The sequence below is a fragment of the Dermacentor silvarum genome, chromosome 5 (assembly GCF_013339745.2).
Source record: "Dermacentor silvarum isolate Dsil-2018 chromosome 5, BIME_Dsil_1.4, whole genome shotgun sequence".
Classification (NCBI taxonomy): domain Eukaryota; kingdom Metazoa; phylum Arthropoda; class Arachnida; order Ixodida; family Ixodidae; genus Dermacentor; species Dermacentor silvarum.
The window spans coordinates 50,335,409-50,350,172 of NC_051158.1; the positions used below are offsets into that span (position 1 = coordinate 50,335,409).

Below are 14,764 nucleotides of genomic sequence, written 5' to 3' on the forward strand. Positions count from 1 at the left end.
CGACTTCGAACTGAAGCTATTCGCTGACCGCCAATCATTCTTATTTTAAGCTCTTTCGCGGTTTCCCCATCCGGGCAACTGCTAGAGTATCAACAAGCGTCGGTTAAATATAGGTTCCCACCGCCTTTTTTTTTTTTGAAGCCCACCTTGTAATAGGTCGCATGCAGGCCAGTGAAGACCGAACGAATAGGGCGGTTATACATTGATTTGATCGGTGGCTGTTTACGGCACCTTCAAACGAGTGGAAGTCATCTTCACTCTAAAAACATTCTGCGTGCTTTGGTGGGGAAGTCCTGCTGTAAACCTACTTCTAAGTTTGTTTTTATCTCCTTTGTGCTGCTTTATTAATTGTGCAATGTCACTTTTGTTCTCTTTCAGAATTGGCACACTAAAAGTCATAATGGAGTACGTACAGCAAGAGAATACAGCCTCCTTATGTCCTCTCAGAAGAAAATTCCTGAATAAGACATCCCATATTCTGTTTTCTATTTAGCGTGCAACTCTGTGGAAGCTATGCAAGAAGTTTCGTAATCGAAGTGTGTGACTTCATGCGTTTTGTGGTTAAGTTTCAAAATCGCACATATTCGCGTGAGCCTAGTGCGAGCCTGTCCGTGAGGCTGCCACGAAGGGCTGCTACTGAACAACCCCGAAACTTAGGTAAAGAAAATCTAAATAATCTAAAACGATGTTTTAAGACCTGTATAACACGGTTTGTGCGTTTTTAGGCTTTCAAATATATCCATTGAACACTGATCCTAAGTAAACGACAATTTAACATTGCTAGCATAAAACATGAAAATATTTCTTAGCGCTAGCAGTACTACTGCAAGAACTCTTGCTGGTTTCTACAATATTGCACGCTGAGCATGAAACACAGTATAGATGCCATCACATAGTATATCATGCGTGTGTACAGAACCTGTAGTTGTCATGTCTCAGAAAATCCTTCCGAAAGCCATAAAATTAGTTTAGGACTTCCAGCAACTGTTAAAAATTAGCGCAAAGACCACCAACTCAATCCGCAGAAAATTTTAGTGCCTTAATTGCGCCATCATAGGACATGCACGAAAATCAGCTCACTTCAACGACTGCTTTAGCTCTTGAATATTTGCTGTCAATGAAGCCATTTTGATAGCTAACACCGCAATATTCTCAGGAAATGTATTAGGGTTCCTGCAATAATGTATTTCTCCGTTACGAACATACTTCCTATGGCCTCGGCAATATATGCATAGACATCAGTATTTCCATAGCCAACGTGGCACGCCATGCCTTGCTAAAGTATTCCCAACGACTTGTCTCGCGATAGCTTAGTGATATTGACGGGTAGGCACAGATTGCTTTTTATTCGCCTAACGCCGAAGAGAGCGGATGATATAACAATGGCCGTGACGTTACAACCTGGCCTTTAAACCGTAATTATATGTACGGAAACATATTTTCCACTAGATTACAGTGTTTTACGACTTAGGCAATAAATGCTTGTGTTGAATATTGTGCCACAATATAGCGTCACCCTTCTATAACACAAATGAAACAAATCGACCGAACCCGTCTCACGAAGACTGTCGACCGCAATGCGTTTAGCGTTGAATCAATATATCTACACAAACGAAAGCCACCATCAAAGCAAGTTATGTATAAGGCGTGGCATTCCTTTTTCACGCTTCCCTAAGAACACTGGGCGCCATACAGCTGAGCCGCCATGAGGATTGTGTGTGATGTCCCAAATTCATTGCACGCCGGTGCATATGACAGCTGGGAAATGCGTAATGCCGCAACAGGGATTCTCGCTCGCGCTTTTCCCTGGACACGCCGCGCAATCCGGTGACGCTGCCGAGAACTCCGCGCGTGAACTCCGAGACGAGTGGCGTGGCTCGTCGGGGCCTGCGCACGCCGAGGCTTCCTGCCTCGCTTCCCGCACACGGGGCGGCACATGCTCGGTGACACTAGTTGAAGAGATGTCCATGGAAGAGGCGCACGCGCCCATGGCGCAGCTCGCTAAAGTGTTGGCGCGACAGACGTCAATTGAAAGCGGCACATTCCCAGCGGTTTTGTGTCACTGCCTGCTAAAGCGCCGGGTTGCTGTCCTTGTGACGTGGGTTCGATTCCACTCAGCGTCGGAGTAGTTTAAAGGATCTTTTTCGTCATTGTGGAGCAGCAGATTCCCAGAGGCACATGATCAGTTATCCAAACTGACGTCGAGGACGCTTATTGAAGAGCAGCACACACCTACTAGAAGATACCCAGTTACCCAAGTAGATAACGAAGAGGTTAACTGAGGACCAGGGAAGGTAATCTGTAAGAGTCCACCTGGTGGACAAGTCGAGTTCGTCTGCTGTTGGAAGTTCAGATTGGCTGGGCTGGGGCGCATCAGCATGAGCCAGGTGCCACAGCCAGTCAGCACTTCAGCAGCAGACGAAATGGACACGTCCACAAGATGGACCTTCCCAGCTCAGACCAAGTGGCAGACACCGAGTACTGAAGCCTGCGTCAAGGAGCTTCATTGAACAGCAGTACCTACCCGGTCCTGTAGCTCATGGTAACTTTATATTCTGTATGCGGCGCCTGTAAACCTCTATTGCTCTTTTCTTTTCTGAGTACTGCTGTCTCTTTCACGTCCTCATGTACACAGTAATATCCGATACTTGCTAGTCATCCCCCAAACAATAAGGCAAGAGCTCTAATGTCAATTTTGCTACAGATGTGTTGTATAACTGTATTTTTACCGGATTGAGTAAGACAGAGCCTTCACGGAGAGGTCAGCAAAGGCTAGAGAGGAACTGCTCGCTCATCTTATGGCTCAGAGTAGTATAGGGGCCTTTTAAGAACCACTTATTTCTGATGTTGGCCAATTTTTACTCGCAAGCAAAAGTTCAGTTTACCTTTCATTCTAAACACAGTGCATAACTGTACTCTCAAATATGATTTTGTAATTTATCGCAGGACGGAAAATGTTGACATTAACGTGACTTCTCAAGGACTTAACACCCTGATGATGCTGACGCCCGCACCACTACGTAAGCATGGGTCCGCCACACGCTGCAATTTATACACTTACAATTTTTCGTATCATGTTTATAAAAATACCAAATTTATGAAAAAGACTTTTTTCAAGATTCAAACATACGCTCTTTTGCGTCTTGGGAGTCTGAAAAAGGGAGAGCACGGATGTAATGTGAAACATTGCACAGTTGTTTTTTTTTTTTTTGCACTGTGTGCAGTCATTCGTAGCAGTTGGTTCGGCTTACTTCTCTTTTTGCCACTTGCATGGAGCACCATTCGGACTGCGCGTCGTTTGCCACATCTGAAGAAGGCGTCATATAGAGAAAGACATACTCACTACTCACATAACATACACGCACTACCAACATAGCAAAGAAGGACTACCCGCATTTGACAAAAATCCGGGGTTCCTGGACACCTAGCACAAGCTGTGAAATTGTTAATTACATCTAAATTACAATAAATATTTAAGATACAGCACAATCAACTAGAAACCCTCGGGGAGCAGCTAGCTGACTCTCTGGCTCGAAAGCAGCTTTGATTAAAAACAACTTATCAAGAGGAACAATTATGTCATGGTTGTATATGCAGTTCTACGTGCTTTTTTATTGCGATAGCAATTATATGGACACTCCAAGCGGATTTCTGCCGTCGCCGTGAAGTTCTGTATAAAATCCAAGCGCGATGAAATTGTCGCCGCGCCCCGTATGCTGTATGTGGGAGTGAAAGCGCGCGAGCGACTCGCGCTTTCACGGAGAGCGAACGCACGGCGGAGAGCAAACGCGAAGTCTACCGTCGTGCAAAAAGACACGGAGGGTGGATGGGAAGGAGGGAGGGAAGGCAACGTTTAGCTGCGGCACCAAATGCGCATCTTGCGACCGGGGAATGGGGAACTGGCGACTCAATCTCCTACGCGAAAGGCGCAAAGCGGGAAGGCCGCGCGGGAGGGAGGAGGCGCGGCTTCTACTCTGCCAGCAACTGCGTACTTATACTTTGGGCGGCTGAGGGCTTTCGCACGCACCGTATCTGGAAAGCGATCTCCACACGGCTCTTACCGTTGTATGCACTGTGCTTTCGCCGCTCATATTCCGTTGAAGCGATAGATCCCATGAACCTTCGGTCGTTGCTGCCGCCGCGCTTCCGCACGCCAGCGTTTTAACGTGACAGCGTTAAGGGCCCCGTGCCGCAGAAAATCCGGCGTCGGCGTCGGTGTGGCTGTCGGCGTCCGTGACGGGGAAAATCATCCCCAACCACCCTGACCGCGAAGGCTCTCCGCGCGGTGCTAGATGTTCGTGAACAAGAATTGAATTTCTCGCAGTGAAATCCGTCAGAAAGAATTTGGAGGACGCTTAAGCTTCGCTTTTAAGAGTGGAACGCGATAGCATTCAAAGATCCCTGACTGCTTCTCACGCCTACCGACAACTGCAGCTCAAGCAACCGTAATGGTTACCGGGAAACACTGGCGGCAAACGCTATGCACGAAGGCGTGCTTTCTGGTAGAAACGTGGCCTCTTGCGTGGATCGTTCCCGGAGACATTGCAAGGCCACGCCAAAAAAAATTGCATAATTTTCAGGTTTCCGTTTTTGTTTCGTACATTTAATATTTCAGTCTGAGAAGATTTAACATAAAAGGCATGCGCTGTGGATGTTTTGTCTCATGACATTTGCTTGTGGATTGTCACTCTGAAAATCCTGAGGAATAGCTTTGCCAAGAATGCAAGACAAGGTATTAGCAACAGTAATGATAGAATGGTGTGGCAATATAACCTTCATATACCGCATGCCACATAGGAAGGCGTGGCATATACATGTACCTAAATATATTCGGAGGGTCTGCGTGGTTGGGATGATTTGCTCCGCCACCCGCCGACATCGCACGCCGGCGCCGGTTGACGACGCCGGATTTTCTATGACACGGGGCCCTTAATGCTATCACGTAAAATGGTAAAGTACAACTTAACGACAAACTACAGACATGGTGGCGTAGGACTGTTATTTCAATGGACGAGAAAATATAATTCTGTTACAAAGAAGCTAAAACACAAACCCCTTTTGCCAGCATATCTACCCAAGGAGGTTGACAAAAAAAATCTACCTCCTCGTTTCTACCATACCAACAGCAGCACGCTCGGGCATGCTACTTGCGAAAATCATATCCAGATGGCGCTTGCATCCTCGGCAGGTCAAATTGGAACTTGGCCTGCCTAATGTGTTTTGGACACGCGCGGTCTGAAGCCGACTTTAAGGGGATTGGTGTAAGCTTCGTCCTTGTAAGCTGGCTTCCCCACGTTCAGTTGTTGCAGTGAAACCGACTCAAAGACAAATGCGGTGTGAACGGGTCCCGATAACGCTATCGCGTTCCACTTTTAAAGGCGAAGCTTAAGCGTCCTTCAATTTTTGACAGTGGTTGTCTGCAGTCATCGACTGTGATCTATTCACGTTTGCGTGTGCGCGCGGACACCAGGCTTGTTAATTCAGTTAGTAAGCGAATGTGTCTATGTTTATGCAGCCGATAAAACTATTATCCTTACTCCGTATAGCTCTCTACAAATCGTAATTGATGATTCACCTTTCAGGCGAAACTGCGACTTCTTTTTTTTCATGCACGGAGCTTTGAATTTACTATGGGCCGAATTTATATGCAATGGCTAACCTAACCTCGGTTTCATTTTACTGGCTGCTTTTTGCTACTACCATACCTTGATTTTTGGACGCGGAAAACGGTCATATACACGACAAACTCTGGGCTTAGTCGCAAAAGCTTGCTTCGGAGGCAAAAACAGGAACACCGGCCCACACACTGCCGCGTCACCTCAGATACGATAATTTCATGTTGGCGGCGCTGATGCCCGCATTATGTGTAGTACGTTATCTGGCGGGGCGAGTCGGTACAACTACATCTTAACTTAATGCGCGAATGAACCAACGGGGACAATAGGTCGACAGGTCACCTGACGTAATAATTCATTGTGTCCTTTGCTTCAGCCATTGTCAAATAGAGACAGCGAAGGAAACACGATGCTACATGACAGAACAGAGAAAAGTGAGTCTCGAGCATAAGAGGCAACTGCTATATCGTTAAGGCATTGCATTTTCTTGCCTCCTAAGCAATACGCTTCCAAAATTAAAATATTGTGGTCCACATAACCATACTAAGCAGTTTTGTTTATTCAAAGCTTCTTACGCTTTGGCAGACGTGTTAGCCAAGTCTAATGCAATTCAGGTCTTTAATCTTTGAGGACAGTGTAGTAAATTAACAGTATATTAGGGTAACTAAACTGAAAAGTTAACATTGTTTCGAATCATAATGGGCTCCCTTCCTGCATTTGTTTGTCTATCTCTGCCACAAACTTACATATCGCACAAGCCCTAATTTCATATGATCAGAACTGCTATAGTTTCTCCTTTCTCCACACGCACACAAAAATACAGGTTAGTCATAAAAGACTCATAGTTCCTGCTCTAATTGGTGAATAATGGTGAATTCCACCCGGTAGTATCGCAGGCTTGAGATTGGTTTGTTCACAGAAGAGTTGCGATAAACGAGGTGATTCAGTGGCACACTGCATTGCATTTGCAGGTATTAGTTATAGTGACACATTTGATAGAGGAGGGGGGCGGGGTTGAACTTCGGGCACTTACATTTTGGTGATAGAGAAATCTTAGGGGCATTTGTTAATTTTTCTAGCACAAGATGCCGAAGACTCATATGCGCCCCGTTTTGATATATTTGGCCAATACTGGGTTTTAGCAGCTGAGGACGATTGTGTACTTGTTGCTTTTGGCTCCGAGAGGGATGGTAAGACTGCAGTCATATATTAACGATCCTACCACATGATGTTTTTTTTTAATTTTGTTGAAGTTAGTCCTCGCCAAATTATCATGGTGATCATGTTGTTGCTTGGTGCAGGATGTGCCTATAGTACTCCAAATTTATTCATCTTTGTCGCCAGTGATATAGCGCGGCAATTATCATGAAATAATGGTTGCATTGCGAACAATAGAAATTATTCTGGTATGTACAATAAGAAATTTATAAATGGTGGTAGCATTTATTGCGTGAGAATAGACGATTGTCCACTGTGCGTAGTGCTTTCTTTGAGATTTTATCCTTTGCTACCAGGAGCAAAGTTTTATGACGGTACTTTCGGCGGCACTACGCTGGATTTTCACTGGCTTGGGCTACATAACGCGAAAAAGAGGCAGTAATTGTTTGCGATGGGCCTTTAACATGGTATTGTCCTTTTTTGATGCGTGAGCGCAAGGAGTACCTATTTCATCGCTTCAATCGACGCTGAAGCTGCAGTAGAACGCAAGCCATTGCCACGTTTTCAGCTTCTTTAATCCCGACGCTACAAGTAACTATAGTTTCACCAATCAAAGATGTGACCGCATTTTCTGAAAAATATGACACTAGGTGCTTCGGAAGCGTGTATTTCTGTGGTAACCACAAACGCTCACTGGTCGCATCCCACAGCAGCCCATAGGTCGTCTGCCATGGCAAGCTGACTGAGCAGAACCTTGGCAACAACAATAGGCGCTGATTGGCTTGTCGCCGCCATCAGTTTGACGCTTCCGGTGACGACGTTCGCAGGACAAACGTTTTCTTCCGAAGGCACATTGCCGCCGGGCAAAGCTCGTCGCATCGAAGCCAATTATTCCCTTCGCGTAGCCGACTTTTTAATCATTACTCGTCTTTCTGGGCAAAATTTCGCAAGAATTCACTCTTCCTTGTAACGTGTGTATGTAGCTAAGACGAAGCGCAGCATTACCTGAGGGCAATATCATTGGTTAAACCATTACTGCCCAAGGTACTTGTCAAAGTAGAGCGCCTTTTTATTTGTAAATATTTAAACAAGAAACGTTCTATTTTTCTTTGTATGCTATTTTGCTAAAAAGTGCTTTTCTATCTTTGTAGCCTCGTACGCCAACCCATTGGCACAAGTTTCTACCATCTTCGGCAACTTATGCGCTCGTGGTCAAGATGTCTTCGAGGTCCTTACGTCGCCGTCATTACAGATTTTTTTTTTCGTCTGACTCGTTATGCTCACCAGTAGGCCAAGTTGCCTAATAGCTCGGGCAGCTCGGTATACCATAGTGGTCGCTACATCATCGCCATTCCTCCTTCGGTCTGGTCTTGCGGTCGTCGTCACCCCATCGCCGTCATGCCATCGTCCTCTTATATAGGCTTCATGATACACTCGTCATCCGAATGTCCACATAGCATTGTGATGCTATGGTGTTCGTTTTGTCGTTGTCATACCTTAGACGTGATGTCGTCGAGGACGTTTAATTATCGTCACTCCGCATTCGACATCCGACTGTCGCCTTATAGGCGTCGTTACACCATCGTCGTCGTACAGTCTTCGTCACACCATCGTTATGTCGTCGTAGTCACGCTGTGGTTTACCACCATCATCCCTTCAGTAACATCATCCCATTATAGTCATGCCGTCGTCTGCATGTCATCTTTGTCATACAGACTTCGTGCTGCCATCGTCGTCAGGCCACTGTCGTCATACACTCGTCGCCATCCCGTTATCCAACGTTATCCAAAGTTGTGACGCCATCGTCATCACTGTGTCACAAAGCATTTACTATTTTATCGTCGTCGTGATGCCACCGTGGTAACTCACTCGGCGTCATTCGTCGCCATCGTCGTCAAGCGATCGTCGTCGCACAGGCATCGTCATACCTTGGACATGTCGCCATCCTCGTTGTGTCGTATTACCATCGACATCCCTTCAATTACTTGACCTCATTGCCGTCGACGTCATTACTTTTTGGTATTCGTAATTCTGTAATTACATTGTGCTCATTCAATTCTGATTATGCCACCCTTTACATGCCATTGTCATCAGACAGTCCTATCATGCATCCGTTATCTTAACTTCAACGCAATGCCATCGCCGTCATTCCCGTTTCGTCATCCAGTTGTCGTCCATGCCGTCTTCGACATGGTTTGTTCGTCATACACTCGGCGTCCTCTAATGGTCATCATGTCGGCGTCGTCCCGCTGTTATCATCATACCGTCGTAGTCATTTAGGAATGGTCATCTCATAGTCGTCATGCCAGTCGCGTCATAGCGCTTTTGTCGCCCCACTGATGTCATTCCTTCTTCGTCTTTTCATAATCGTTAGTGCGTCGGTATCATACAGTCTTCGTCATGCCACCATGCTAACGGGCCACCTTGGCAAGCGAGCGCCAGAGCAATGAGGGAGGATACCACATTATATTAGCCCGAGGGGGGTAATGACGCGAGACAGAAGAAGAAGACCGGCACCGAAGTAGAGGTCATCATTAGGCCGGCACCGAAGAAGAGGAGGTAGAGGTTGCTTCTCGCATGATGACGATGCGGCAGTATTGGGGAGCCTGGTGAATTGCTGGGTGATACGGCGAGATTTAGCTTGTTCGAATCGCCGACACTCTGTCACAATAGCATCCACGGTGGCGCAATTCCTGAATACTAAGAGGTTGAATGCGTCATCGGCGATTCCTTTGAGTATGTGTCCGATCTTGTCCGCTTCGGACATGTTACCGTCAACTTTACGGCAAAGCGCTAGAATAGCCTGAATATACGAAATGTATGATTCAAGTAGATGACTGCGCACGGGAGCCAAGTTTTTTTAGCGGCCAGTTGACGACCCAAGGGCTTCCCGAACAAGTCATTCAGTTTTTCTTTGCAAACGTCCCAGCTGGTCAGATCGTGTTCGTGCGTCTCGTACCAGACACGCGCGGTTCCTTTCAGATAAAATATCACATTCGCCAGAATAAGCGTATCGTGCCATCTGTTCTGTTTGCTGACACGCTCATACCATGAAATCCAGTCCTCCACGTCCACGTTATCTGTGTCAGAGAAGGTGCCCGGATCTTGCGGAAGCGATAAGATGACAGACGGCTGCGACGGTTGCTGCACGGTAGGTTCCGGCGTGGTGCGTGCTTCAATGGCCATCACCGAGGGAACAACGCGGCGACGACTTCGGAGTTCCGTGCTTAGGTGACGTAAAGCCCCTATATATAAAAAGTAGCGTCACGCTTTGAAGAATGCCGCCGCCTCCTCGCACACCCTGTCCGAGGCCGACGCCGCGTCAGTATTGGCCTAATGGCATCACGTGGACCGTCGCGCCGCCGGGCGCTGGCTGCGTTTGTTTACGATCACGCTCCATCGCCATTTTCGCCCGAGAAGCGTCTACCGACTGGCGAGGAGCACAACGATAGCGGCGAACACAGTCGGCGATCGTCGAATCTGATCAGCGGCGAAAGATAAACAAGTGCATGTGTTTCAAGCGGTGTAGGTGGCGCAACGGTCGAAAAAGGAGCGCAAAATGGAGGAGAAACGAGGAGGACGGAAGGCGGAGGAGGAGAGTGTCGCTACGTTTTATATATAGGGGCTTTATGGTGATGGGGATGAACAGGCAGCGTACCCAGCACCTCCACCAGAAAACGTTGCGCAAAAACGTACATATACAAAATATTTACAAAATAGGCGAGTAGCACAGGCGTAGCAGCAACCAGCCAAGATGGCGAGGAGCAACCTCTACCTCCTCTTCTTCGGTGCCGGCCTAATGCTGACCTCTGCTTCGGTGCCGGTCTTCTTCTGTCTCGCGTTAATATCACATATAGTCAAAGGAATTGAATTCTCAGAATAAGACTTACAGGTGTTAAAGAAACTTGACTTCACAAATACAATGTGTCGTTACAATGCTTGAATGCTAATTGCATTACCATCAACAGTAATCGTGCGATAAGTTCTGCTGCAATTCTGCTTCAGCTGCGTCATGTCTATATTTCATCTCCCAAATTGGGAGAGTATCAAATACTGCCTTCATGTGTCGTTTGGAATAATAGCACGTGATTCCTAAAACTTCCACAATGCGGTTACAGTGTCAAAAGACCATGGCGTGCCGAAAATTGATAACATTTGACTGGTAAACTTGTCTTGCGCCTGAAATAATGCCAAAGGTGCATTAAGTAAAAAATGATAAAGACCAAAGGAAAATATACTTGCAATGATGAGGTCTTGCATCAGGGCACTGGCATGGGGAATGTAAATGAGGGGGCGACGAAGGCTACCAATCCATCTGCGGGCGAACATTGGAAAGCCTATAATCCAGAACTCACTTTAAGAAATTCACAATAGATGAGCTAAATATGTCCTAGCAGGCGATCCTAAGACTTCAGCTCGTACTGAACGAGCTTCCGCAACATCTTTTTTAGGGTTCTGATAAAGATCTCCACCATTCAGTTACACATTGATGACAGGGCGTTCAAATCAGATGCCTTATAGTCAGGAGCTCATTAACTTTGTCCGTGAAGTAAGGCATGAAGCAGGAGGCTTGGCATGCAAAACAATGCGTGGGAAGCCGATGCGTGGTAACAAATTGAGCAGATCTTCTGTAACTGTAACGGAGTCGATTCCTGTCCAAGGCCTGGGGTGTGGGTAGGTGCAGGCTTCACAATGAAGAGGATGTACCGGTCACCCCTTCCGGAAATGAGCTCTAAACGACCGGTGACATTGATGGAGACACGTTGAAAAGCCTGTCAATGAAAGAAATGCGTTCAGAAGGCGCTTAACCAACCTTGCCTTTCGATAGCGTTCTTTGGCAGGCAGCAGCAATCAGACTTTTCATCGAAATTAGACTTGTACGCCACGCCACCAAACTGCCTCGAGAACGAGATCCACGCTGTTTGGACGCCCTGGTGTGCATAAATAGGACTTTTACATGTCAACGGTAACACTTGTCTTTTTACGGAATTAGTACAGTGCCTAGAATCTATACTTACGTATATTCTAGGCACTGTAGAATTAATCACCAGCACCTGCTGGAAGATTTTACCACAGAAAAGCGATAACGATGGTAAAAATTAGTTTTTCGACAAAGAAAAGAAAAAGATTTTGTGGATTCTCTGTTTAAGTATTCCTTGCCCACTTAGCCTTGCGTCTTTATACCGCGTTGTCTGTCTCCTGTTTTTCACAAAAGTGCTAGCTCAAAATTTAACCGGTGTTAACCTTCACAGTTACCCATAGGCTTTTATTCCGACCAAAAGTAAATTTGGCAAGCTAATTTTGTAGGAAGGGTGTAGCCCGTTTGTAATTGTGAACTCATACCGAATAGAATATTGTTCTCATGAGGGGCCTTGATCACAGGCTGCACACGCCCGTAAAGGAACTATTATCCTGCTTTTCCTATATTAGGCAGATTTTGTTGCCTTTTTCTTCCACGAAAATATCAGTATCCTGTGTCATGGCATCGGGAGTTTTGCAGTTTTTCTCCCGTAAGAGGAGCGCCAGCAGGCTGTAGCGGTCGGCCACACATTCCCTGGCCACAACTACGCCACGCATATTCCTTCCCTGTCCTTTAACTTCGTATCTATCCAGCGGTAGAAAGTGCTCAGGAACCTTGTAGCGTATTGATCTACAGTGTTGCCGGGTCATGGCCGCTCTGGAACGCTAGCACTTTGGTGTATACGCTGGCGTGAGGGGCACAAAGACTAAACTTTAACTTCGCCCACAAATTTGCCATGTGATTTTTATGGTAATTGCAGCCATGCGAGGGAAGATGGGTTACGTTTCGTGTCGCTCGTAAATATGCTGTGATGCACTGATTGTGATACGTAATTGTAAAAGTCGCCGTTAGCCTACACACTATACATAACGTGTCTCTTCTCACAAAATATAAACAAGGTGCATTGTTTAGTTAACCTAGGAAACTGGGAAAACCAACAACAAACCTTGTATGCCTTCTGTATAAAAAATAGAGAAATACGGAGGGTTCAGCTAAACGTTGCAATGCATCCAACTAGGCCAAGAAAGGGAAGGTTTTGCTAGACATTACGTTTGGCACTCCACAACTTTCTCCAAAATTGCACTTGCTGCTTTGTACAGTTGTTTTCGGACTCTGAAAAACATTTCGAATAACACAATACTACATTTTAGAACAATTGAGTAACTATTCATCTACACAGATCAAACATTTATCGTTCGCCCCGCAACACATGATTCCTACTTCAATGAAACTTAAACAACTTTCGCAATGTTTACGGATGATTCTGGCAAAACCAGCTACCCGCCATCTGCATGAAGCATAAAAATTGGTAGAAGGCAATAATGCCGCAATTCATTCAAAAGTACAAAATGGCGCTTCTTAGATTTTGCTTCCTAAAAACAGGATGTGATTATGAGGCACACCGCAGAAGGAGACTCCGTATCACATTAAACAACCTAAGGTTATTTAAAGCGAGCTCAGTGCACGGTACATGGGCGTTTATTGCATTTCGCGCCTATTAAACTGAAGCCGCCTTGGCCGGGATTTTAAATCGTGCGATCCACTTGAACAGCGTCACGCCAATGCCGCTAGGTAGTGACGGTGTGTTTTGAAAGCACATAATGAGTGAAAAGACTTGGAATTCTTGTTACACGGCTCTCATGGAGTGGCCACAATTGGCAATAAATATGAAGCCCCTGGCGCCTTTTATCTTGGCCCGGAAGAGGGAAAACTTTGTAAGCGATTCATATAACGTCTCTAAAGGGCCAATACCGAGGTTTAGGCAAGTTTCGGTTCACCTCTAAATAACGAACGATACAACATTCGCCTGTACATTTGCACTAAAGTTTCCCACATTTCCTGAAAATATAAACCGGTCAGTAATCGCTTTTCTTTAGAGGACTCAAAAGACGCATACAATAACTTTCACAGTTTCTAGGCCCGCGGTCCTCCCTCCATGAAAACGAGGGGTGACTACTTCAGGACGTCAATATAGTTTGCTACCTACCTACCTAGACGCAGTAAAAACTTCAGATTAGAATGTAACGCAGTAAATCGGGCTTCGCCAGCTCAATGTCAACTTAATCGCTTCGAAGAAATACTTTAAATGCACAGAACAGTTCAGAAGTTCCTATGTCATTTGTACTTTAAGACGTTCTCCGTAGTCGATTATTTCTAAATGCGATATACTGTTGACCACATAATCCTGTTACCCCTGTTTTTCACGTTGGCAGCCTGCTAATTGTTGATCGCGTTGTTGGAACACGTGTCACGCGTTTACCCTAATAATTTCTACTCAGTGCGCATTTCAGAATACATTTGTGGCACAAGTATTTTTAATGAAGGCAACGTTGTGGGCACCTATTGATTGTAGATGTTCAGTAGAATGAGAATTCAGCCTACAAGGCATTTATCAATTTACTTTTGCATTTCAGGAAAGCTACAATGCATATTATGGTCAGTGGACAATGACAACCCAAAAAATGAGACAAATTGCTTTAGCCACATTGACAGGTGGTGCACGGATATGTACAACGTTTGGGAACACAGTACACCGTGCTCTGAGTTTGATAAACAAGAGGAAAGACAAAATTACCTCGCCCTACAGGAACAACTCAGCGAGTCAAGTTGATCCTTTCAAGTCCATGAGCCCACTACCTAGTTTGTGTGACGACTGCGTTTTCAAAAATACTTTGATATGCTCATTTGAAGAAAAGCAATAAATATATTGGTATGTCAATGTTATCCCGATTGCTTATCATCATCTCTTTATCATCATCTTATGCTTATGTACATTCCAGGACGAAGGCCTCTCCCAGCGATCTCCAATTACCCCTGTCTTGCGCTAGCTGATTCCAACTTGCGCCTTCAAATTTCCTAATTTCATCACCCCATCTAGTTTTCTGCCTTCCTCGACTGTGCTTCCCTTCTCTTGGTATCCATTCTGTAACTCTAATGATCCACCGGGTATCCATCCTACGCATAACACGGC

The 14,764-nt window shown here is 45.7% G+C and overlaps 1 protein-coding gene across 1 annotated transcript; it reads left to right on the forward strand.

The window, feature by feature from the left end:
- Window positions 1–384: 384 nt before the first annotated feature.
- LOC125945630 (uncharacterized) lies at window positions 385–14,511 on the forward strand. The gene is made up of 4 exons (XM_049667827.1): window positions 385–405; window positions 2,947–3,020; window positions 6,695–6,805; window positions 14,208–14,511. The coding sequence occupies exons 1-4, from the start codon at window positions 401–403 to the stop codon at window positions 14,402–14,404; spliced, it is 387 nt and encodes a 128-aa protein (XP_049523784.1). The 5' UTR covers window positions 385–400; the 3' UTR covers window positions 14,405–14,511.
- Window positions 14,512–14,764: the final 253 nt, after the last annotated feature.

Bases quoted from the DNA above. Each gene is read 5' to 3' on its own strand.
- LOC125945630 (XM_049667827.1), top strand. The intron at 3,021-6,694 runs GTAAGCATGGGT...TAATTTTTCTAG, and splicing joins GCTGACGCCCGCACCACTAC to CACAAGATGCCGAAGACTCA. The intron at 6,806-14,207 runs GTAAGACTGCAG...TTTGCATTTCAG, and splicing joins TTTTGGCTCCGAGAGGGATG to GAAAGCTACAATGCATATTA.